The sequence below is a fragment of the Saccopteryx bilineata genome, chromosome 2, assembly GCF_036850765.1.
Source record: "Saccopteryx bilineata isolate mSacBil1 chromosome 2, mSacBil1_pri_phased_curated, whole genome shotgun sequence".
Taxonomy (NCBI): Eukaryota; Metazoa; Chordata; class Mammalia; order Chiroptera; family Emballonuridae; genus Saccopteryx; species Saccopteryx bilineata.
Window position 1 is genome coordinate 362329917 of NC_089491.1, and position 25859 is coordinate 362355775.

The 25859-nt window shown below is 46.5% G+C and overlaps 1 protein-coding gene across 1 annotated transcript in view; it reads left to right on the forward strand.

Moving 5' to 3' along the window:
* The first annotated feature begins 3443 nt into the window (after nt 1–3443).
* SLC6A4 (solute carrier family 6 member 4) overlaps nt 3444–25859 on the forward strand; it is a 44206-nt gene continuing 21790 nt past the window's right edge. Inside the window, exons 1-2 of the mRNA XM_066263130.1 lie at nt 3444–4079; nt 23502–23959. Coding sequence (XP_066119227.1) covers nt 23617–23959 — 343 coding nt within the window. The 5' untranslated portion in view covers nt 3444–4079; nt 23502–23616. The remainder of the gene's footprint in view (nt 4080–23501; nt 23960–25859) is intronic.

Below are 25859 nucleotides of genomic sequence, written 5' to 3' on the forward strand. Positions count from 1 at the left end.
AGCACGGGATACTCACAATACCTATGAAACCTGGGGGAAAGGTTTGTTTAGAAAAGGAATGAGAGAAGGAGCTAGGAAACGGTGACCAAAGATACAACTGATCTACTTCCAAATGTTTTCTGTGTCCTCAGGGCTGAGCCTGCCCCGCCTCCCATTCCTCTCCCTACCAGGCATGTCACCCTCCTGGTACTCCTAAAGGTGCTTCCCCTCCCATCCCCTTTGCATTGTGTGATCTGGATCAGAGAGGGCCTGTCACATAGAGACCTCCGCGGGGAGCAAATCCTGCCTTGAAGGTGCCATACTCTGCATGCCTGGATGAATATGAATGAAGTAAAAAAAAAAAAATCTATCTATAATCAGATATATAGACATATATCTATATACTGTGTGTATATAAACATATATGAATGAAGTCACCAAAACAACGCCCACCGTCTTCCAGGAAAGACCAGGCGGGGTGAGTGCCTGAAAGGAATGGAGCTGGAACACTCAGGCCTGGGAACACTGAGGAAAAGCCCGCGGGAGAAGGGGCTGGCCTCATCTTCCCTATTGTGTAAACAGAGCAGAGGCAGGACGGACAGATGGTACCAGGGCTTCCAGAGGGAGAGACGTGGACTTCGCAGGGGAACTGTTGCGGAGCCTTGAGACACTCGGGAAGTGGGTCTTCTTGGTGGCAGTGTCTGTGTGTGATGAAGGGGAGAGAGCTGGGGAGGGGATATAACCATTTAAACGTGCTATTTACCTCTCAATGCGAAAGACTGTTTACTCTGCAGCCTCCTTGCTATTTCTGGGTAAGAGCTAGTGAAAGAAAAAGACATCATTGCTGGACCCAGATCTCCTGGCACATCTCCTCACTCAGTCACCCAGGTTCACGGCAACTGTGACAGCCCCATCGCTTCTCCACGACAACCAGTCAATGAGTTCCGCGGTTCTTCCTAGTTCCTGACTTCCATCTCTTCCCTGTTTGCATGGTGCCTCTGCCTCCTGACTACTCATGTCTAAGGCACCTCCCCAACCCCCCTGTGCCTCCAATCCAAGTGGATCCAGCATTGGACCCTTCCCTACAGCACTTCCTGTCCATGCCTCTATGGCTCAGGGTGCCCCCTCCCACCTCCCATGTTCAGCACAGCCCCTCTCCCTGGTTCCTAAAGGCACAGGTGGTGTATTCCTCGGGGCCTGGCGTGGAGAAGGTGCTCGAGTCATGAAGGAGCTATGATGGAGGTGGATAGCTGGGAAGGGCTGCCCTTTTCTGGGCGTAGATGATGACATCTGTCCACTCACTCTGGTTTGGTGGCGAGGACAGGCAGTGAAGCAGAGTTCAACAGGTGGTGAGAATAGGGAGCCAGAACTGAGTAGCTTCGCGAGGGAGGGAGTCAGGGTGCTGAGAGGGACGGGGCAGCTGTGGCAACGAGAGTGGGAAGCAAGCCAGGGAAGGGCTATCTCCAGGGAGGAGAGAGGCTAGATTTGCTGAGATGAAGGTGGGGCAGCTGAGGCCGAGTGGTGTCTCCGAGACGGCGTCCACAGGAACAAGGGGAAGAGATCACACATGTATAAAGAGAGGGTGTACCATCTGGGACAGTTTTGCGCTGTGCAAGGGAGGCAGTGTGAAATGCGGGGCAAGTCCAGTCTGTGTCATCCTGTCATTTTCTGGCAGCGCCTCTCAACCAGAGAGCAAGAGGGGAGAAGGCTGGCCTGAGGGGCTCCAGGGCCAAAGGGAGAGGACAGGTTGGGCGTCTCCCCGGGAGGAGGAGCCTCTGGTGTTACGGAAGAATCAAGCCCTTCACTCCAACAGTGCTGGGCGGTGCCCACCATTATTTATGACTCCTGTTTTACAGAAAAGGAACCCAAAGGTCATACTGGCTGAGAGTCAGGGATTTACCTTGTGTGGGAACAAACCCACACAGACACAGGGTCAGAGCTGAGATTTAACCGGACTTTGTGGGACTTCCATCCTCTCGGCACCTGCAGCAAAGAAAGCAGTTCCAAGAGGGCCCAGGGTGTCTGGGCGTGAGTATTAGGATCTAGAAAGAAGATGAGGAATGGGGGCAGGGGGAAGTCAGCAGTTCATAAGACTGTGGAATGGTGTTAAAAAGTCAAGTTGAGCCAGCGTGGAGAACAGATTGGGTGGAGACAAGCGACTTAGCCAAGGACTGAAGTCACTCCATTGCTTCCTGTAGCCCTTAGTCCTCCCAGTGCATGCCCTCCTCACTTTGGGCTGCCCTGCCCCCTGCTCAGCATCACACCTTACTTTTACATAGCCCCTTGTTTAGACAGCACTTACACAGTAGTTTATGAAAGCTGAGTGGAACCTGGGATGCAGCAGACACTGTGTTCATCTAAAAGGAGGACTCGCCCGATGTGGGCCCTGCCACCCAGGATTTAGTCGGAAGAAATTCCCAAGCTTGCCCAGGAATCTCCGGTCTGGCTTTGTTTGCCGCCAGCTGGCTCACCAGGGAGACAGCCTGGGGTGCTCTCTGAATCGCCCCCCCATTCTCCTTGCAATCACCACCCTGAGATCTAGGTGGCACCAAAACCTCACACTGATTCCTCCCAGGTCGAGGCGCTGCCCACACCCAGGGATAGACTTGTTCCAGCCTCCTCTCTCCAGTCGCCTGCTCAGCTCAGCTGGATGTGAGTTCAGCTTTCTGGGTTCTGATCCACCAAGCACAAGGGAGCTGCAGACTTGTCATTGCTATTTTCTTCCTGTCTTCTGCTTTGCTAGGCCCCTGCCTCCTCTGGAGACAGGTAGGTGGGTCAGCCCTTGCTCTCTTGTCTCAGCTTCAGGGACATCCCAAAGCAAGTTCCACATCGGTATTTTCAAATGTAAAAAAAATTTTTTTTAAATAAAAAATTACTGAAAATATGACATTAAATTCTGTTTTAAACTTTTTTTAATTATCAAATTAATTTATTCACATGGTTCAAAACAATGGGCTCCTGTCAAACCTCTCGATATTTAAAATGCTGTAGTAGCTTATCCCCTCGACAACACCACAGACATTAAGTGTCTTTGCCACTTACCACTCTATACAGGGTGGGGCAAAAGTAGGTTTATGGTTGTAAGTCCACAAAACAGAATTTACTCTTGTATTATTTATTAATTATTGTATTATTTTCTATATGAACAACTGTAAACCTATTTTTGTCACCATCCTGTATACCTGTTCTGTGACTACTTTGTACTGTGGTTGGTTTACAGTGGGAAAGAATTCTTCATTCATCTAATCATTTATTCTGCAAGTATTTAGTGTGAGGCATTAGGCTGGGCACTGCTGAGCACTGTTGGAAGCACTGCCGATGGCGAGGATTAGGCAGGACCCTCTGGCTGAGTTTACACCCCAGGGGTGGAGCCTGATTCGCTCAAGAAATGCCAGGTGCTGTTAAGTCCTAGAAGAAAAATAGGGCAGGTTTCAGGATGGGGGTGATGAGGCGGTATCAGTGGTCAAGACAGATGACTCTGAGGAAGTAACATGGAGCAGAAACCTCAATAAACTTTGGGATCAATCGGTAGGGGAGGAAGGATATCTGTAGTTGTGGAGCAACCCCCCTCCCCGAAAAGTCAAAGAGCAGGAAAGTTGGGATTCTTGGCTCTGCTTGGCCTGTGGCCAACCCCTCACCGCTCCAGGCTCTCGCCTCCTCGAGAGTGAGTGAGTGTGCGTGCGTGTGTGTGTGTGTGTGTGCGCGCGCGCGCGCGCGGGCGCGTGTGTGTATCAGGGGAGGGGTCCTTCAGCGTCCCGGGCCCAGCCCCCGGCGCCCCTTTCCTCTTGCCTTCCTCCTTCAGCCCCCCGCCCCCTGGAGCGCGCCCAGGAGGTATCGCCCACCCCAGGAGGAACGCCGAGCCAGCCACGACCGTGGGGAAACGTGAAGTTTGTGCGGCTCAAAATGACGCAAAAATTCTTGGAGAGAGCTCTTTGGCGGCGGATATCTAGAGATCAGACCATGTGAGGGGCCGAGAGTACAAATACCGCGGCTTGGGCGCAGCTCCGGCACAGACAGCAGCCGCCCCCGGTGCCTGGAGGGCTCGAGGGTCGCCCCGCGTCGGCGAGCCCCGGACCAGCCTCCCCACGGACTCCCGGCAGGTGGGTCCGCTTCCCCTCTTGCTCCTAATCCACGCTTCTTTCCAGAACTTCATCCTTCTCTGCCGCACCAGGCTCCAGCGAGGGCGCGTGAGCGCCCGAGCCACCGGTGGGCTCCTGGGGCTGTAGCCGCCCCCTCGGGAAGAACCCAGTCCGGCCGGCGGGACGGGTGACCGTGGAGTGGACGGGTGACCGTGGAGTGGACGAGCGGGCTCCGGAGGGCTTCTTTGTCTGTTGCACCCACGGGCTTTGTGGTGTCCTGAGTACCAGAGGAAGACCCTGTAAAGATGGTCTTAAGCAAAACGCTGTCCTGCGCTTTAAGAAAAAGTTGCTTTAGTTTTTTTTTACCTCATAGCTTATGTTTGATCTTGACTTACTGCGGTTGCGTGTGAGTGGCTTTCTGCCAAGGCATTTCTACAGAAAGAGTTCTGGTTGAGATAAATGCCTAACTAGAGAAATCTCTGAATGACATTTAAGTGGAAGGAGTCTCCGTGTGCTTGGGTTGTTTTCACTGGCGGCACGCTCAGACCTCTGTCCTGCCATTCAGAATTTATGTGGAACTCAAACTCCAGCCAGCTCTTTTACACGGCTGACCTGTGTGACCGTCAGCTGTTTGAGAAATGTGTACGTTCAAATATGTTGTTGAAAAAAACTCTTTGGAGCCAAAGAACACTAAGGATCACATTTCTTTCTGGGCTGGGTCTTTAGCTTGATAAACTTCTTTTTTCAGTTGGTGTTTTAAAGAATTTCAGAAGGGTAGACTTTCTGAGTCAGACATAACAAAGGCTTGTGTGTATGTATTTTTATGATCAGTTTTTTTTGTTTGTTTTTGTGAATCTTTTACAGACATTCTTTTTTTTATTTTTTATTTTTATTCATTTTAGAGAGGAGGGAGAGAGAGACAGAGAGAGAGAGGAGAGAGAGAGAGAGGAGAGAGAAGGGGGGAGGAGCTGGAAGCATCAACTCCCATATGTGCCTTGACCAGGCAAGCGCGGGGTTTCGAACCGGCGACCTCAGCATTTCCAGGTCGACGCTTTATCCACTGCGCCACCATAGGTCAGGCCTTTATGATCAGTTTTGTCCAGGAAAAAAAAAAATGAACCAGGGCAACGGATTATTTATGAGCCTACTCGCTCTCATCTCATAGTAGGACAAACTCCAAGATCTCATATGTTTGCTTTCAGTTACATAGGGAATCGTGTAAGAAAGCAACCCAGGGATGTGTGTTTTATAAAACGGACGGGTGTGATGGGCAGTATTTATGTTTGGGTTTCTAGGAGTAAAGGGGAACACACAGCTCTGACTCTCTCTCCCATCTCTTTCTTCTGTGTGGAACCACTGGTGTCCAAAGGTTCAAGACTGGGGTGGAGGTGGCTGCTTCCAGCCTGGGTGAGAGGCAGGTTCTTAGGGGGCTTCTGCAAATTAAGCAAGCCTTTTGGGGCATGGGTATTTCTGTCTCTCACTGACCCTGAATAAGCGCAGATCGAGACTGTTTCATGATTAATCAAAATTCCCCTCAACACTCGGGTGATCCATCTAGGACATTTCAGAGAGGTAATACCAGCACAGATCTTTGCACAGTCAAACCCATTTCTTTCGGTCTCTTTGTTTAAGAAATACATATACAAGGGGTGGGTGGTGGGAGGAGAGTGGGGATGGAATACATTGAAATTTTCACGAAATCAACGAAAACCTCAGAAATTCCTCCTTAGGGGATTTTGAGTTGTCAGAACATTTTGATGAAAGTTGGAGAGTTCCACCAATGAGTGAGATGACAGTGGAATGGGGTGCTTGGCTCCAGAGGGTTGTTTCTTACGTCAGGTTTGCAAAAACACTGTGGATGACCCCTCCAAAGAAAAACACCGGTAATTCCAGAAATTAAGCCAGTAAGTGGCAGTTCCTTCTTTACGCCTTGTTGAATGGCATAACTTGAAAGAACAAAGGCGGGGCTACCTGAAGTTTCATTTTACCTTTTTCTTTCTTTCTTTCTCTTTCTTTCTTTCTTTCTTTCTTTCTTTCTTTCTTTCTTTCTTTCTTTCTTTCTTTCTTTCTTTCTTTCTTTCTTTCCTTTCTTTCCTTTCTTTCTTCTTTCTTTCTTTCTTTCTTTCTTTCTTTCTTTCTTTCTTTTTTAGGTGAGAAGAGGGGAAATAGTGAGGCAGACTACCACATGTGCCCCAACTGGGAGCCAATCAGCAACCCCTTTTAGGATCAGTGCTTGAGTACTGAGCTATTTTTAGCACCTGAGGTTGATGCACTCCAACAGAGCCATCCTCAGCACCTGGGGCCACGCTTGAACCAGTCGAAGCAATCAAGCCACTGGCTGTGGGAGGGGAAGAGGGAGAGGAAGGGAAGAGAGGAGGGAGAAGCAGATGGTCACTTCTACTGTGTACCTTGACTGGGAATTGAACCCAGGATGTCCAAACGCCAAACCGATGCTCTATCCACAAAGCCACCGGCCAGGGCCTAAAGTTTAATTTTAATTAAGTTTAATGAATCAACAAGATATGGTCACAAGTTGACTTTTTTAAAATAAGGATATCTGGATGGCCAAAGGGAAAATGTGGTCACTTTTCTGTCCTTTAAGAAAGTACCTTGTACCTTTGTTATTCCAGGTCATAGATGAGCACCTTTGGGTCTCAGGGGCCTGAGCTCTAAGTGGGGGGAGGCAGGGGTCCAAGTCCCTCAACTCATTTTGTGACTGAAACCCTAACCATCTGCTTTAAGCAAATACAAGTTGAAATGAAATGATGGGGCAAAATGCTTGCGGGCCAGGACTCTACCCAGATGCCACCATTCAATCAGCGTCCTCGGTGGACCTCTTGGGTTTCACGCTGCAGTGGAGGCTTTGCGCACTCTGACACACACAGTCAAGTTCTGCACCTTGTCTGTCCAACAGGCCTGAGTCCTGACTCCCCGACTCCCCTTTGTAAGATGCCCAGGGTGTGGTAGAGTAGAAACGGCCCAGATTTGGGCAGTGCAATTTTCTTTCCAGTCGCTGAGCCGTTGCCAGTCGGCTACCCACCCCTGAGGTTTGTACATGGAACAGGCTCAGGTGTGGAGTCAAAAGTTTGATGTTCATTTCTTCATTCCTGTGGCAAATGATAGTGACTCACTCTGCTCCTGTGGGTCCAGGTGCTGCCACCCCAACCCTAGACCAAGGGTACTTGTCAGTTTATGGGTTTAACTGGACAAAATAGCACTCTAAGGAAAGGAAACTGTCATCTTTCTAGGAGGGACCCACATGGAAAACAGATGAAACTAGCCTTTAAAAGAAACCTGTATAAAAAGGTTTTCCCTGGGCAGAGGGTGAACTGCTTTTCCAGGTGGGCATGAGACCCACTTTTGGCGGACACAGACCCATTATTTCTAGGCATAGCTCATATGTCCCCGTGAAGGGAGCACTCCCTCCAACCTGACCTTTGTCAGCTCTCACTGACTGGGAAGATGAATGCTAATTTACTGAATGTCAATAACACATTTTAAAACCAAGTGTTTTCCCAGCCCTGGGTCTACTGAGGTGACAAAGGAAGTAGTTAAGGGGGTCTGACTGCCTTATTTTCTTCTTTTCTTTGGCTCCCTCGCTGCCACCCCAACCCAGGACTAAGGGTACTTGTTAGTATTTAACCGGTAGGCTTTTAAAAGCCACAAGCAGCTAGCCTTCCCCCATTAACCCCAAAACCTCTGGACTGAAGAGCAAGAGATGAAGCCCAGCAAAGTGGAGACATGGAGGTGATATCCCAGGGCCAGCTCAGTGGCCAGGGTCCCTAGGCACTGACCACTGAGTGGCGGATGGCATGGGGAAGGTCTCCTGAGATCCTGACATCCCGTTCTTTGTGTCACCATTTGAGGTTGGGAGGGAAGAGGTGAGAAGGGGTTTGGAACAAGGCCAAGTGGCAGATCTGTGCGAGCCAGCTGTGTGCCCTGGGAGACCTCCAGAGCTGGAGGCTGGTCGGAGGGCCTTGGCTCTTCTGTGTTTTTGTGTGGTCTTCCTGGGCATACTCAAGGAAAAAATATATATATTGTATTTCCTTTGTTACGGAACTGCTGAATGAAAATAGAATAAGTGGAATATTTTGCTCTAAGAGGCTCCCGAGAGTTAGGGAGGGGCAGAGCTGGAAGGGCTTGGGAGGAGATCTCCAAGTCCTCCGTGGCTTGCTCAAGCTCGCCCACAGCCCGCAGCCCGTGAGGATGCAGCCAGGCCTGGAACCTGAGTCTCCTGTACTCTGTTCTTTTCTTTCGCCTGGGTGTGTTGTTTTTAAACGCTAATCTAGTTAGCTGGCTCTTTCCCTTGTCTCAGAGGAAAAGAACTGGGGCTGGGAAGAAAGGAAAGGGAATGGCGGGGGTGGGGGGGGGTGGGGGGTGGAGATAGGCTATTCTGGGCACCACCGCAGGGCAGCAGAGAGGTTTGACTGACCGAAGGTTTCCCAGCTTCTCTGAGGGCTAGAATGATTTTTCTCCCCCCAGTTTTTAATTTTGAAAATTTTCAACTGAAAAGGCAGAGAAATGGTGCGGTGAACCCTCACCCAGATCCACCAATTGTTAACATTTTGCCACATTTGTGTGTGTTCTCTAACTCTACTTCTACACATACCTAAATTTTGCATATGTGACACACACATAATTTGATACATTGTGTATATTATATGACATAATGTAATAATTATACAATTTACACATTGTGTCATTTTTGTGTTGAAACTTTGAGAATTTGCAGACATTCAAATAGTTCCCCCTAAATGCTTCAGCTCCTGTCTCCTAAGAACAAGGATGTTCTTATCACATTTGGAAAACTTAACATTGATAAAATATTATTATCGAATATACAGCTCATCTTCAATCCCCCCCCCCACACACACACACACTATTTTAATGATGTCCAGTTTGGCTTTGAGGGCTACTTTTTAAGACTGGAAACTCAGAGATTAGGAATGATCTCTGGTGCTTATTTCAGCACATCTGAGAACTGGATCAGTACTGTCATGATGGACTGATTCTTCATGAATGTCTTGAAACTGTGTGTGTGACTTCTTGTTAAGCACATCTCAGAACTTCTCGACCTTCTTAGGCACCTTCAAGTCAAGCAACAACACCCCACTCACAAATGTTTTGTGGCTGGAGAGGTGGCTGCACGCGGCCACCAACCCCTCCTCTGCACTCTGCTGCCTGACGCCATCTCCCCCCAACTTTGCTCTCCCACCGGGAGAAGTAGACCCAGTTCCCCCTCTCCTCTCTTCACCACTTGCATTTTATTTAATTTCACTTCAAATCCCTTTCTCCTCCCCTTCTCTCTCACGCCTTGCTCAGCTGCCACAAGTGACTCCACCCGCACTTCATAACGCACTTTCCCTGGGGCTGGTTTTCCTCTCTCCTCCCTCCTCTCCCCCTCTTGGCTCTCTTTGTGGATCTACTCATGTTTGTCTCACACAACAGTCCTCTTAGTAATATACCTATATTAAGGACAAGAAAAATCTATGTTTGGAAATGCTCCTATGTTTTTTTAAATCTCAATGTCTATTTATTGCACAAGTTGAATTACCACAACAATAAAGGAGTGTTTAGTAGGTGTAAGTGACACTCCTAATCCTACTTAATCTAACACATCACCGGTTTGTGTTTCCCAAGTCTCTCTCCCGGGGAGTCCACGTTGAAACATATGACAGCAACAAAGTGAAAGCAGTTTTGTTTTCTGCAAAAGCTTAAGTTGTGTGGTTAAGTGTAATACGGAATTCATGTCTCCAACTTCAGATGCTCTCTAAAGGTGCTTACAAGACACCTCCACAGAATCCATACAAGAGTCTCTCTACTTCCTTGTCCGTCTGTCCTTCAATTTAGTTTCCCCTCAAGAACCAGAAAGAATTTTTTTAACTTGTTTTTCTTTCTTTTTTGTTTTTTTGTTTTAGCGAGCTAGAGAGACAGACAGGGACAAAGAGGAAGGGAGAGAGATGAGAAGCATCATTAATAGTTGTAGCACCTTAGCCTGACCAGGTGGTGGTGCAGTGGATAGAGCGTCGGACTGGGATGCAGAAGGACCCAGGTTCGAGACCCCGAGGTGGCCAGCTTGAGCGCGGGCTCATATGGCTTGAGCAAAGAGCTCACCAGCTTGGACCCAAGGTCGCTGGCTCCAGCAGGGGGTTACTCGGTCTGCTGAAGGCCCGCGGTCAAGGCACATGTGAGAAAGCAATCAATGAACAACTAAGAAGTCGCAACGCGCAACGAGAAATTGATGATTGATGCTTCTCATCTCTCTCCGTTCCTGTCTGTCTGTCCCTGTCTATCTCTGCCTCTGTAAAAATAAATAAATAAATAGTTGTAGCACCTTAGTTGTTCATTGATTACTTTTGCATATGTGCCTCGAACTGGGGACTCCAACCAAGCCAGTGAGCCCATGCTCAAGCCAGCAACCTTGGGATTAAGCCAGCGACCTTTGGGCTCAAGCCAGTGACCATGGGGTCATGTCTATGATCCCACACTCAAGTCAGTGAACTCAGGGTTTCAAACGTGGGCCCTCAGCATCCCTGGCCGACGCTCTATCCACTGCGCACTGCCTGGTCAGGCCAGAAAGAATGTTAAAATAAATAACTAACTCCTAATCAGGTTCATTGTCACTTCTCCCTCTTTTTGTAAATAGGTAACAATGCTGTGTTTTACATCTTGCCTTTTAGATGTTTTAGTGTTTTTATGGTTAAACTAGGATTTTGTAAGCTAGTTTAGGAGGCTGCCTGCCATTTACATTTATTTCTGTGGGTTAAAAATATATCCCAAGTTCTAAACAAGCAACTCACAAATAAACACTTGGAACACAGACCATTGATGGGTGTGCCCACTGGTACTTGTTTCAAAGTCTAAAAAGCACAACCTGTGCTATTCTTTAATCCAAAACATGTCAGGCTTTTCCAGTCCATAGTCCATCAAAATGATTGTTGGTGACAATCTTCCTTCCACTTCCAAGAATCACGGCAGACCCTCCTGATGGGTGAGAATAGGCGGGGCAGGACCCTGGGAATGGGGCCCTGAGGAAGAAAGAAGAGTGTCTCACGTTAGACTCAAACCTGCCAGCATGGTGTCTGTGTTTCCAGGGCCTTGTGCCCAGAAAATCTGAAATGGACCCTCTCCTGGGAGTGGTGCAGTGTGTACACAGGTTCAGCGAGTACTGAGCACAAAGGTGTATAAGCCACAGCCCGTTTCCAGAGGAATGCAAAGCCAATATATGTAAACCAGAACAAAACCAAAAGCTAATGATAATAATCGATAATGAATGATGGCATAGAGAGAGAAATCATCTCGGGCTGGGGTGGTGAGAGGAGGCTTCCTGGGGGTGGGTGGCCTCGGAGTTTGCAGGGAATTAGAGGGAGCGAAGGTGTGAGGTGAGGATGCACTGGGCATGCTTTGTGGCCCACGTGCCCCCAGTGACCTGGACTACTTGCTAAAATTCAGCACCCACACAGATCTCTTGAATTAAAATCTCTGGGAGAGCAGCCCAGAAATCTGCTGTTTACAAGTTTCCCAGTGACTCCAAGCCACTGATTAAGAGAAGCAAGCACGAACCAGTGAGGGCCCAGGGAAGGGGGTGGAGGCCTCAGGTCTGGCTCAAGCTGCCCACTTGTTGTACACTGGACTATGAATCACTTAGCCTTGCAGACCTTAGTTTCCCTGACTGGGATGTGAAATAGAAAAACAGAATGGGCCTTGGCCGAATAGCTTGGTTGGTTAAGAACATCACCCCAAAGCACAGAGGTTGCTGGTTCAATCCCTGATGAAGATGGTCAGGGCACATACAGGAACAGATCAATGTTCTTCTCTCTCTCTCTCTCTCTCTCTCTCTCTCTCTCTCTCCTCCCTCACTAAAGTCAATAAAAAAAAGAAAAGAAAAGCAGAATGGGTTGCATATGTGTGACCATCAGCTCACTAAGTATTTGTCGTTCTTTTTTTTTTTTTTTTTTCCCCTGAATTTTTCTGAAGCCGGAAACGGGGAGAGACAGTCAGACAGACTCCCGCATGCGCCCGACCAGGATCCACCCGGCACACCCATCAGGGGGCGATGCTCTGCCCACCAGGGGGCGATGCTCTGCCCCTCCGGGGCGTCGCTCTGTTGCGACCAGAGCCACTCCAGCGCCTGGGGCAGAGGCCAAGGAGCCATCCCCAGCGCCCGGGCCATCTTTGCTCCAGTGGAGCCTCGCTGCGGGAGAGGAAGAGAGAGACAGAGAGGAAGGAGAGGAGGAGGGGTGGAGAAGCAGATGGGCGCTTCTCCTGTGTGCCCTGGCCGGGAATCGAACCCGGGACTTCTGCACACCAGGCCGACGCTATACCACTGAGCCAACCGGCCAGGGCCATTTGTCGTTTTTTTATTTAATTCCCACAACTGGTTTGTCCCATACATCAGTGGTCCCCAACCTTTTTTGGGCAACAGACCGGTTTAATGTCAGAAAATATTTTCACAGACCGGCCTTTAGGGTGGGCCGGATAAATGTATCACGTGACTGAGACAAGCATCAAGAGTGAGTCTTAGACGGATGTAACAGGGAATCTGATCATTTTTTAAAAATAAAACATCGTTCAGACTTAAATATAAATAAAATGGAAATAATGTAAGTTATTTATTCTTTCTCTGCGGACCAGTACCAAATGGCCCATGGACCGGTACCGGTCCGTGGCCCGGGAGTTGGGCACTGCCATAGATGATCTGTTTTATGCATGAGGAAATGGAGGTTCAGAGAGGTTAAGCAACCTTGCCAAAGTCAAAGAGCCAGTAAGTGATGGATCTGGGATTCCCACGCAGATCTGTGAGACAGGAGAGCCATGGTTTGGGGACACCCGGGAACTATTGTGATGCATCAGGAAGGTAGTTTAGTCTAGGGCTTGGCTGTTCATGTTCACTAGGAGAAATCTGTTCATGCTTATGTGGCCCAAATCCACTTCTTTTTATTAAAGTCAAAATGAATACTCCGTTGTACCTTTGGCTAGCCTCGGAACTAATCCTCTAGATTTTACACTCTGTGTCAAGAGAGCCTCAAAGCTATCTTCATTCAGACAGAGAGTATTCTGGGCCAAGGCCATTTTTTTTTTCTTCATAGTAACTGGCCCAAATATCCCTGGGGATTTTAGCGTATTTAATTCCTCTCCAGAAAATTAAACCATCTGTCTTATTATCCAAGGAATTCTTTGGATGAGGAGATGGCTGTGACCATGGAGTTCATTTCTACCCCTTATGTCCAAAAACAAGCAGATTTTCTCTACACTGTCCATTCACATCATGATGTCTCTTTATTTTGTTCGGAAGGCGAGCCAGGAGTCCCTATGGGCTTCCGGCCTATGACACTTCCACTTCAGAGAACTCAACAGTCAGTATCAGATGTTTATATTTTACCTTGTTTCAGTATGGTCCATTAGTGCTCATAAGAAAAATATTTGCTTTATTGAAGCTACTTTAAGAATTATAGCCTGACCAGGTGGTGACACAGTGGATAGAGTGTCAGACTAGGATGCAGAAGACCCAGGTTCAAAACCCTGAGGTCACTGGCTTGAGTGCAGACTCACCAACTTGAGCAAGGGGTCGCTGGCTTAAGCGTGGGATCATAGACATGACCCCATGGTCGCTGGCTTGAGTCCAAGGTCACTGGCTTGAGCAAGGGGTCACTCACTCTGCTGTAGCCCCCTAGTCAAGGCACATATGAGAAAGCAATCAATGAACAACTAAGGTGCCACAATGAAGAATTGATGCTTCTCATCTCTCTCTCTTCCTGTCTGTCCCTATCTGTCCCGCTCTTTGACTCTGTCAAAAAAAAAAAAAAAAAAAAAAAAAAAGAATTATAGCTATTCTTTGATTCTTTCAGGCTGAAAAGTTTAAGTTCAGAGGTTTTGATTTTGCTCTTGTCTTTAAAGTGAAAAATGAAATAAAGCAGCAGATGTCAACTAGAAAAAGAAGTCCCTTCAACAAATACAAACCCCCTTCTCTTACACTACGGAGCTTATGAGCCGGAATCCACTTAAATTCAGGGCCCTGTGTCAAAAGATGCAATGGCAACAAAAGGAAGGCTGAAAACCTGAGGGCAGTTTGAAGCTAGAAGTGTGAGGCGTCTAAACATGCCGCATCAGGTTGGCAGAGACCTCAGTGCACAGTCAGAAGTGTAACAGCAGTAACTAGCCTGTCCTTCCTTGAGCGTCCTGTTGTTTTTCCCAACAGCCAGATTTTGGCCTGTAACTGTGAACATCATGAAGGCAGGACTGTACCTGCCTTGCCACCAAGAACCTAACACATAGCGGGAATCCTGCTCATCACTGCTGAAGGAGGGTCCACCTGTGGCAAGGGCCAGGTTTGATGTTTACCGTGTTCGTTGGTGCCTGAGCTACTGTACATAGTTTCTGTCCTCCCTGGTAGGTGTCTTAGGACCTTTAGAACTCCCTCTGAATGGTGAATGCAAATTGCCACTGGGTTATACGACCTGTAATTAATCTTATCTCAGTGGAAAACCTATAATTTATAGTGGTTTTGTTTTGTGTTTGAAATGGAAATTGAGCATCCTGAGGAATGAACTCACTTTGATCTCGACATGTGAAGTCAAAGTCCAACATTTCTGTATTGTTTCTGCTTAGAATGTGCTGATGGGCGTCAAACAAGACACGTAGGGACAGGCATTTCCAAAGAGCTGGGCGGCTCCATAACTAATCACTGTAACTATAATTACATGCTTGTTCGGAGACTGGTTCCTCTGGCTACAGAGACAGGATTTGTGGAAAGAAGAATATAGATTTGATCAGGAGTTTTAAATAGAAACAGTGGTGGGATTCAGCCAGTTTGCACTGGTTCGGCAGATCCGATGCCTAATTTTTTGTTGAGTTCGGCGAACCGGTTGTTAAAATGGCACTTGTAATCAGAGTTCTCTCTAAGGTGGGCACCTGGGCAGCTGCCCAATGTGAAAATCACAAGTTTACATTTCTTACTCTTTTTAAATGTTCATCCACGCAACAGCGTATTCTAAGTGCCCGTAGTAATGTTCATTCCATTCATAGGTGAAAAAATTGCAAGTGAGGACGTCAATCAAGAAGCAATATGGAAAAATATTAAATAACAGTTTTGTTTTGTTTTTTGTTTTTTTTTATCTTTCTGAAGTTGGAAATGGGGAGAGACAGTCAGACTCCCGCATGTGCCCGACCGGGATCCACCCGGCACGCCCACCAGGGGGCGATGCTCTGCCGAGACCAGAGCCACTCTAGCGCCTGGGGCAGAGGCCAAGGAGCCATCCCCAGCGCCCGGGCCATCCTTGCTCCAATGAAGCCTCGGCTGCGAGAGGGGAAGAGAGAGACAGAGAGGAAGGAGAGGGGGAGGGGTGGAGAAGCAGATGGGCGCTTCTCCTGTGTGCCCTGGCCGGGAATCGAACCCGGGACCCCTGCACGCCCAGTTTTATTATTTTTTGACAGGTATTATTTAATATTCTTTCATTAATATTTTAAAACTCATTCTTATAATCTAGTTTTGTGAACCTCTTTTATTCTTATTTAAGTATTAAATGCATGAAATGATAAATTACCTTTTGGTATACCGTTTTATTATACTTAAAATGCTTATAAGGGCAGAGAACTGGTTGTTAAATTGTTTGAATCCCACCACTGAATAAAAAACATTGTTTTTACTTGGGGAAGGGGGTGAGGGAGTAAACGAGCCCACTCCCTGGGCTGAGTGGAAGGAGTGGGAACAGGAAGTCAACTGTCAGCCTGTCCATTGCACCGCTGCCCTGCCCCTCGTTGTGTGGAGATACGGGGCTCGAGGCTCCTGCATGTCAAACTGTTAGCCCATCCAGGAGCTGGGTTCCGTGGCACCACCTGCCACCTGTTCCTGCTCAGCCTGGGACAACAGCACACATTCAAGTTGCAAAGGAGGGCTTCCGGGGCTTTTTCTGCCCATGGAGAAAGAAACACAAAGCCTGCCGGGAGGAGGTCACAGTTGTCATATTGAGCTCATTTGCAATCTCTCTACCCAGCAGGATAAAAATGTCATTTTTTAAAAAAAAAAAAAGAAGCTTTCAAGAGAGTATTCTAGGAAACCAACCTTAATCGTACTTCTATATTCCTGGGCCGGCTTGCTCTCAATCATTATTATCTTCTGGCCTCACTAGGAAAAGCGGGTCAGTGCTCTGAAGAATCAGGGACGTGGGAAAGGCGTTGGGATCCACGGGCAGCATCCTGCAGACAGAAGGGGGCCCGGGCCAGGCCATCTGCTCCTGGCCGACCCAATTAGTAATGGGGAGGGATTTTCTTCTCACTGGGAGGGGCCCAGGAATGAGTTTAAGAAAACATGTGTATCTCTACCAGTTTGGAGTCTTCAAGTGGCTGTAACTTATGTTTTTGTACCCCATGTTCTATGATCAAGGCGGGGAGCACAATAGGAGAACCCTGGAAAGCAGAGCTGGATAGAGAGAGACTAACCTCTGGGCAGAAGCAATCTGAGGTTGTTACTAGACAGGGACCTGGTCCAGAGCAGGTCTGCCTCAGGCCAGCCGGGAGTGTGTGCGTTCTTGACTTCATGCAGGAAGGATTTCACAGCATGAATCCAGGTGATTTTTTGAGAGTATGTTCTTTAAAGCTGGGACAGTGAAACAAAGGAAGGACATAGGATAGAAGAAGCGACAGGGGAGAGCCTAGGCAGGGCTGCTTCGGCTCTCTAGAAATGTAGGAAAGAAGCTGCTCTTAGCTCACTGGGAAGTCAGAGAAAAGGGGCCTTGGAGACGGGTTCAGGGGGTTAGCCTGGGATGAACTGCTGCTGCCTGCGTCTCCCCTGGTTGCAGATCTTGTGGGGACCCTTAGAGTTTAGGAGAAAGAAAGTAAAAAGTTGGTACTGGAGAAGGCATGGGTGTGCAATAGAGCAAGCCTGTGCTGGGTCTTTGATGTGAGGATTTTTATCTCTCTTCTGCACGGTGAGAACCTTAGGGGAGGGTTTTAGCAGAATATTCATCAGCTTTCCTGCTGCATTCTTCAATATGTTGATTCATCAAAATGAGTGTCGAGGGGAGCTTGGGATTAGTTTCTGGTTGGCTTTACTGTATTACTTTTATCTTGGGTCATCTGGCTCTAATCGGGTTTTTGTTATTTGTTCCCCTGACTTCATCCACCCTTGGGTTTGGCTGGCACAAATGGCACTAATTGGATCTTTGATCTCTATCTCCCTGACCAGGGTAATTTAAGCCATTCATTATCTGGTCAGAGAGGAGAGGTGTAAACCACTTGTTCTCAGGTGTACTTGGTTGGAGAAGGTAAGGTGACTCACTCACTGCCTGTAAATTGGTCAAATTGTTTGGCCATGTTTAATTCTCTTGTCTCCGGTTCCTCATTCCACTTGCCCAGGAATTTTCCTAGCTTCTTACTATCCTGCCTCAAGGGGCACTTTTCACGTTTTCTTATGACTTGGGCCATGTCAGCCTGCTGATAAAGGAAGAAAAAAAAGTGCTGGGGATATTTCAAGAAACAAGGCCTTTGTAATGCTCAGAATAAAAATAGAGAATAATGTACATTCTTGTAGGAGCTGCTCATGACAGTCGCCAAGAGATCAAGATCTGCTGCCTTGGGGGCGGAGCTCCAGAGAGCACACAGTGCCGCCCTGCAAACACACACATCTTTTAACTTCCCTGCCAAATGCCCCAAGGGAGAAAGTAAATGAAGTCTAGAACAAAGCATTCAACTTTTGCACCAGGCAGGTCACGAGTCCCTAGTATGGCTCAGTTTTCATTCCCCCTACCAATGTGTCTTGGGGAGGGATGATGATTCCCTTCCATGGTGGACATGCCAGAGAAATGTTTGGTGACACTTTGCTTTGAGCATCAGTTTAAATGAGAGAAAAGGTGTGATACCAAAGATAAGGGAGAAGAATATTTTGAGTAAACTTTTGAAGATGGAGAAAGATTTGGCAAGGGGGAGCCTCAGCTGGGGGCAGGCTCTGTCACTGAGGGCCATCTGGCTGTCCTAAAGCTCTTTATCTCTGCCATCTGGTCTTCCAGTTCTTTGGTGTTTAATGTGGAAAGCATGTGTTGATATAGGCCAGAGAGGAATGCAGAGGCCTTTTTTCAAACAACACAGCCAGGGACCACCAAGTTCAGGTTGAATTCGGCTGTAAATATAAATGTATTGACGTTTTGTCATCTCTCTCTTTTAAAAAATGAACTTAGAAACATGCCTTGGTCTCATAGTTAGTGATGGTGAATGAAAGTATTTATTGTAAAAGTTCATCAGGTCTCGTTGAGGTCCCAGGGAACGGGGAGAGCAGGGAGAGGCTAGACAACAGCATAAACATGAGAAGAATGGAGTTTTATCTAAACCATTCTTTGTCAGAAATTTGTATTCTTCTGTGAGTAGTGTTTGTATCCTTGAGCCCAGGATAAGATCAAGGGTGGGGACCAAACAGCTAGATAAGGTGGAATCCAGGACGTTTACCCCAGTCCCTTGCATACACACGTACACACTAGCTGCATAGAGCTGGTTTCTCTTATTACTGGATTATTTTTGGCAACAATCAATTTTTTTTAACATTTTTATATTTACTGTACAGAAAAAAAAAGCCAGGAGACGCAAAAAACTTCGATTACTTATATTCCTTCCTGGGGGTTCGTGTCTACTCCTTGCCAGTATTTATGGAGGTGGTCATCAGTGTGACTCAACTACTTCATGTTCCGGCTTTTCACTCGTTATATTTTTGTCTCTCCATCCTCATGTGGGGATAGTTAAATTACATGCACTGAAAGCCCAAAGTAGGTGGGACACACACACTGACATTTTTTATTGGCTACTAACTCCTAGCCATCCTCTGACTGTTGGATTTGCAAGGTTAAGATAACTTCACAGATCTGAACAGGGGTGGCAGTCATCCCTGGAAGTCTTTTACTAGAAAAGTATGTAATCCAAGCTAAGCAGAAACATGCTTCAAATCCCAAACACTTTCCAGAGTTTGACATTTTCAGGCTCAGAAGAAATGAAATCAGGTGAAAGGTTTTAGTTGCTTAGTACTTATAACAAGCAATAGGTTTAAAGTGCAGAAGGGTTCAGCTTTTTACCCCATGTTTGACGTCTCACACCTCAGTCCAGAGGAGAGCCAGCTGAGCTACCTTCCCTGCACCCTGGCTCATGGCAGTGGTATAAAGGCTCAGGGGCCCCTGCCCAGCCCTTCCCACCACAGCACGTGGGGACAGAGACACCAGCTATGCTTGCTGGCATCTGTAGCCAACGAGCTCCTTTCTCTGGCTCTTTTGGGGTGGGTGAGAGGTGCCCCCTCTGCCCACTATTGCAGGGTAATGCGTAAATTAGCATAGGAGTTGCTGAGAGTGGCAAGAAGGATGAGTGGTGAGCAGTAGTGCCGTGTAAGGCCTAGTAGGACTCGCAGAGGTGTAATGGGAACACAGGAAGGAGCAGCACAGGTGGATTGGACACAGCCAGAAACAGCGAGAAGCTGCCCAAGGCTTCTAAGAGCTGGGCAATAGGGCGAATGAAAAAGTCTGCAGCTCAGGAGCTGGAGGTGCCTCACAAAGGGTGGTCTTTCCACCTCTATCCTTTGTTCTTTTCCTAAGTCACATCTACAGTTTACACAAAGTATGCTCTGTGTGTTCAGTTTAAGTGATAGAGATGACTGTTCTTACCTACTTGCAGGCCAAAAGTGCCGCTTTACTTGTTATTCTTCCCCTAGTACAACGTAAGCACTCAGGGAAGCTTTGTTGAAGTGAGCCCTCTTTTTTTTTTTTTTTTTTTTTTTTGTATTTTTCTGAAGCTGGAAACGGAGAGAGACAGTCAGACTGCCGCATGCGCCCGACCGGGATCCACCCGGCACGCCCACCAGGGGGCGATGCTCTGCCATGACCAGAGGCACTCTAGCGCCTGGGGCAGAGGCCAAGGAGCCATCCCCAGCGCCCGGGCCATCCTTGCTCCAATGGAGCCTCTGCTGTGGGAGGGGAAGAGAGAGACAGAGAGGAAGGAGAGGGGGAGGGGTGGAGAAGCAGATGGGCGCTTCTCCTGTGTGCCCTGGCCGGGAATCGAACCTGGGACTTCTGCATGCCAGGCCGACACTCTACCACTGAGCCAACCAGCCAGGGCGAAGTAAGCCCTCTTTTTACGTTCTTCTGAGTCCCTGGTAAACTCCAGCGTGAGATTTCAGTCCCAAAGTGAAGTCAATATTTTGTTCTTAAATGGAGCCTGTGCAGGACCTTGGTGATTTGCTGCGTATTTCTGTTTGTCTTTTCCTTTTCAGATTACTTGATTGTGGTTTGATGCCTTGCATAGGTTGAAAAGTGTAGTTGATTTTATTGACTCTCATGTAGAAAATAAGATGTCTCACACTTAATAGATGTATTTATAATTCCATTAACTAAGGTCGTTTAAAATATGATGAGCAGATCCAAGATGGCAGCAGAGTAGGTAGAAGCTACACACTCACCTCCTCCCAGGACCAAACTGAATCACAAGTAAAATATAGAGCAATCAACCAGAATAAACTATAAAGAAAGAAAATAATAAACCAATATCCCTGATGAGCATAGATGCTAAAATTCTCAATAAAATATTAGCAAACTGGATCCAGCAATATATATATTTTTCTTTTTTTATTAATTTTAATGGGGTGACATTGATCAGTCAGGGTACATAGGTTCAGAGATAACACCTCCAGGTTATTTTGACATTTGATTATGTATTATAAAGATCATACACCATGATCTAGTAGTATTTATTTCAAGGGTGCAATTTTGGGGCATCTGCAAACCAATAAGTATGATACATCACATAAACAAAATGAAGGGTAAAAATCACAGTCATAACAATAGATGCAGAAAAAGTATTTAATAAAATCCAGCACCCATTTGTGACAAAACACCTTAGCAAAGTAGGTACAGAGGGAAGATACCTCAACATAATAAAGGCCACATATGACAAACACACAGCCAACATCATAGTAGGCAAAAACTAAAAATGTTTCCTTCAAGATAAGGAATAAGGCAGGGATGTCCACTTTCACTGCTTATATTCAACATAGTCCTAAAAATCCTAGCCACAGCAATCAGACCAAAAGAAGAAATAAAAGGCATCTAAATTGGAAAAGAAGTAAAACTGTTGTTATTTACAGATGATATGATACTGTATATAGAGAATCCTGAAAATGCCACCAAAAACTACTAGAACTGGTAAATGAATTTAATAAAGTATCAGGACACACAAAAAAAATCTAGCAATTAATTGCATTATTATATGCCAATAATAAACTATCAGAAAAGGAAACTAAGAAAATAATCACTTTTATAATTACATTAAAAAAATACCTAGGAATAAATTTAACCAAGGATGTAAAAGACCTATACTGGGAAAATTATATGACACTGAAGAAAGGAATTGAAGAAGATACAAATATGTGGAAGCATATCCCATGTTCATGGATAGGAAGAATTAACATCATTAAAATGTCTATATTTCCCAAAGCAATCTGAAGATTCAATACAATTCCTATCAAAATACCAATGATAGAGCTCACAGAACTATAGCAAATATTACAAAAATTTATATGGAACCACAAAAGACCCTGAATAGCCACAGCAATCTTGAAAAAAAGCAATAAAGTTGGAAGAATCACACTACCTGATATCACACTATACTACAAGACCATAGTAATCAAAATAGCATGGTATTGGCATAAAAACAGACATATGGATCAGTGGAACAGAATAAAGAGCCCAGAAATCAACCCACACTTTTATGGTCAATTGATATTTGACAAAGGAGGCAGGAACACACAATGGGGTAGAGAGAGTCTATTTAATAAATGGTGTTGGGAAAATTGGACAGATACGTGCAAAAAAATGAAGCTAGACCACTTTTTTTTTCTTTATAGTGAGACAGACAGAGAAAGGGACAGATAGGGACAGACAGACAGAAAGGGAGATAAATGAGACAAGTCAATTCTTCACTGTGGCACCTCAGCTGTTCATTGATTGATTTCTCACATGTGCTTTGACTGGGAAGCTACAGCCAAACCAGTGGCCTTGGCCTCAAGCCAATGGCCTTGGGCTTCAAGCCAGAGATCTTGGGCTCAAGCCAGCAACCCTGGGGTCATGTTTATGATCCATGCTGGAGCCAGCAACCCCCACACTCAAGCTGGTGAGCCCATGCTCAAGACAGATGAGCCCGTGTTCAAGCCTGTGACCTCAGGGGTTTTTTTTTGTTTTTTGCTTTTTTTTTTTTTTTGACCTTAGGGTTTTGAATTTGGGTCCTCTGGGTCCTGGTCAGGCTAGACCACCTTTTTACAACATACACAAGAACAAATTCAAAATGGATTGAAGACTTGATGTGTTACATTTAAAATCATAAAAATCCTAGAAGAAAACATAGGCAGTAAAACCTCAGACATTTTTCATAGCAATATGTTTTTCTGATATATCTCCTCAGACAAGGGAAATAACAACCAAAAATAAACAAATGGAACTACATCGAACTAAAAAGGTTTTGTATAGCAAAGGAATCCATCAGCAAAATGAAAGGACAACCCACTGTATCGGAGAACATATTCTCCAATGATACATCTGGTAGGGGTTAATATTCAAAATTTACAAAGAACTTATAAAACTCAACCCTATAAAAACAAACTATCCAATTAAAAAATGGGCAAAGGACCTGAGTAGATACTGCTCCAAAGAGGACATAGAGATGGCCAATAGACATGAAAAGATGTTCAATGTCACTAATCATCAGAGAAATGCAAATTGAAACTACAATAGATCACCTCACACCTTTCAGAATGGCTTTTACTAATAAATTAACAAACCACAGTGTTGGCAAGGATGTGGAAGAAACAGGAACTCTTGTGCACTGTGGAATGCAGACTGGTGCAGCTACTGTTGAAAACAGTATGGAGTTTCCTCAAAAAATTAAAAATTGAACTGCCTTATGACTCAGCAATTCCACTTCTGGGAATTGACCTGAAGAAACCCGAAACACTGATTTGGAAGAATATGTGTACCCTTACGTCCACTACAGCGCTACTTACTATAGCCATTATTGGGAAGCAACCCAAATGCCCATTAGTAGAAGAGTGGACAGAAAGATGTGGCACATTTACACAATGGAATACTACTCGGCTGTAAAAAAGAAGGGACTCTTACCTTTTACAAGAGCATGGATGGACCTGGAGATTATTATGCTAAGTGAAATAAGCCATTCAGAGAAAGACAAGTACCATATGATTTCACTCATATGTGGGACCTAATGAACAATATAAAAAAACAAAATAGAAACGGACTCACAGATACAGAGAACAGACTGACAGCTGAAAGAGGGGAAGAGGGTTGGGGAGCCAGGTGAAAAAAGTGAAAGAATTCAGCAAAAACAAAACAAAACACGATGTATGATGAGTTAATACCAAGCCAAGTAAAATGCCTAATTCTATTCTTTTTCTCTTTGCCTTTCCAGCAGAGCTCTCAGTTCCATTGATCTAAAGCTCTGAGGATCCCCAGAGATTGTGCACCAAGAAATCGGTTCGGGTCCTCAGCAGATGATTGTCAGTGTCATCTACTAGACAGCCAGCAAGATGGAGACCACGCCCCTAAATTCCCAGAAGGAGCTGTCAGTGTGTAAAGATGGAGAAGACTGTCAGGAGAATGGTGTTCTACAGAAGGGTGTCCCTGCCCCTGGGGATAAGGTGGAGTCCGGCCAGATCTCCAACGGGTACTCAGCAGTTCCGAGCCCCAGTGCAGGAGATGACACTCAGCACTCCATCCCAGCTGCCACCACCACCCTAGTGGCTGAGGTTCATCAAGGGGAACGGGAGACCTGGGGCAAGAAGGTGGATTTCCTCCTGTCAGTCATTGGCTATGCCGTGGACCTGGGCAACGTCTGGCGCTTCCCCTACATATGTTACCAGAATGGAGGGGGTCAGTATCATGGCGCATGAGCAGAAGCTCTGACCCAGGGGCTGGTCTGTTGAGCTTCTTGGGAGGCCAGAAGATAAATCATATCTTTTCTGTCTTGTTTAACTGATACGAGTCTGGGAACTGATTGCTTAGACTTAGTAGCTTATCTAAAAGATGAATCTCCAGGGAGCCAACGCTCTGAGTTTCCATGTCTGAGGTTTCTGGGTTATCAAGCCGATGAGATCTCCCAAACCTGACCTCAACAGGTTTTCTTTTTCTTTTTTCTTTTTTTAAGATTTTATTTATTGATTTTTGAGAGAAGAAAGAGCCTGACCTTTTGGTGGCACAGTGGATAAAGCATCGACCTGAAACACTGAGGTTGCCGGTTCGAAACCCTGGGCTTCCTAGTCAGGGCACATAAGAAAAGCAACTACTACAAGTTGATGATTCCCACTTTTGTCCCCTTTTTCTCTATCTTTCTGTCTCTCTCTTATCTCTTAAAAAAATCAATAGAGAGAGGGAAAAAGAGAAGAGAGAGGAGCAGGAAATATCAACTCACTAGTTGCTTCTCGTAAGTGCCTTTACTGGGCAAGCCCAGGATATCAAACTGGCAACCTTTGTGTTCCAGGTCAAGGCTTTATCCAATGTGCCACTGAGAGTCAGAGAGAGGGATAGATAGGGACAGATAGACAGGAACGCAAAGAGATGAGAAGCATCAATCATCAGTTTTTCCTTGTGACACCTTAGTTCATTGATTGCTTTCTCATATGTGACTTGACCATGGGCCTTCAGCAGCCTGAGTAACCCCTTGCTCAAGCCAGCAACCTTGGGTCCAAGCTGATGAGCTTTGCTCAAACCAGATGAGCCTGTGCTCAAGCTGGCGACCTTGGGGTCTCAACCTGGATCCTCAGCATCCCAGTTCGATGCTTTATCCACTGTGCCACCGCCCAGTCAGGCCAGGCTAGTAGATTTTCAACATCATTAGTGCTCCATTTGTTGAAGAGCCCCTCTCCATCCCTGCATTATCCAAACTCCAGTCTCCACCCAGCGGAATGTGAGGGGGCCTGCAGCACCATGCTGAGCTCCTGCACTCCCACGGACAGGTTCTGCTCAGAGCAGTCCAGAGAGGGGAGATCTGTGTCAGGAAATCCCGGGAGGAAACTCTGGGGTCCAGACCCTCCTGCGCCTTTGGACCTGTGTGAGATCAGAGAAGGATGCCAGCTCAGGTCCAGAGTCTTAAATTACAGTCTGGGCATGATCGAGAGCCAAACCCAGCCACAAAGGCAGATTAAGGTCAATTGAGAAGAAAACATTGGGCCCCTTACATTAGAAAAAAAGTATTAAGTTGGGGCTTTGCAGGGCCCTTCAGAAGTTGGGGCCCAGGGCACAAGCCTGGTATGCCTGCCGTTAAATCCGCCTCTGGCCACGGTGTAAACTTAATGCCAACCCCAAACCATGCGTGGATGTGCCTTGTATCTCTGACAAGAGGGTTAGATTTTTGAGGGCAGAGACTAATTGTTGCCCCTCCTCCCACACCCAGTGCTTCCCGAAAAACAGCAGCTGACTATAGGCATATAGATGTGGAAGCCCTAGCGAGAGGAGTGAGCAGGTATGGGGACTCTGTGCTGACCCACTGGCTTGCTCTCAGAAAAGGATGACAGATGGGATTTCAATCAGTCAGTATTTATTTTGACAGGAGCTCTGGCGACAGATTAGGGAGGGCAGATGAAATGAGGTTTGGGGGGTAATTCATTTGTGTCCATGGCCTGACACAGAGTTTGCTCTCTTTGTTTTTAAAGGCCATTGTCCATGCAGCTGCAAAGGCAGTGCCTGTTTTGGGGGTGGGAGGGGGAGCCCAGCGCTCCCTGCCTGGGAGGAGCAGAGGTTGGAATCATCAACTTATCTCCAGTTTAGGAGGACT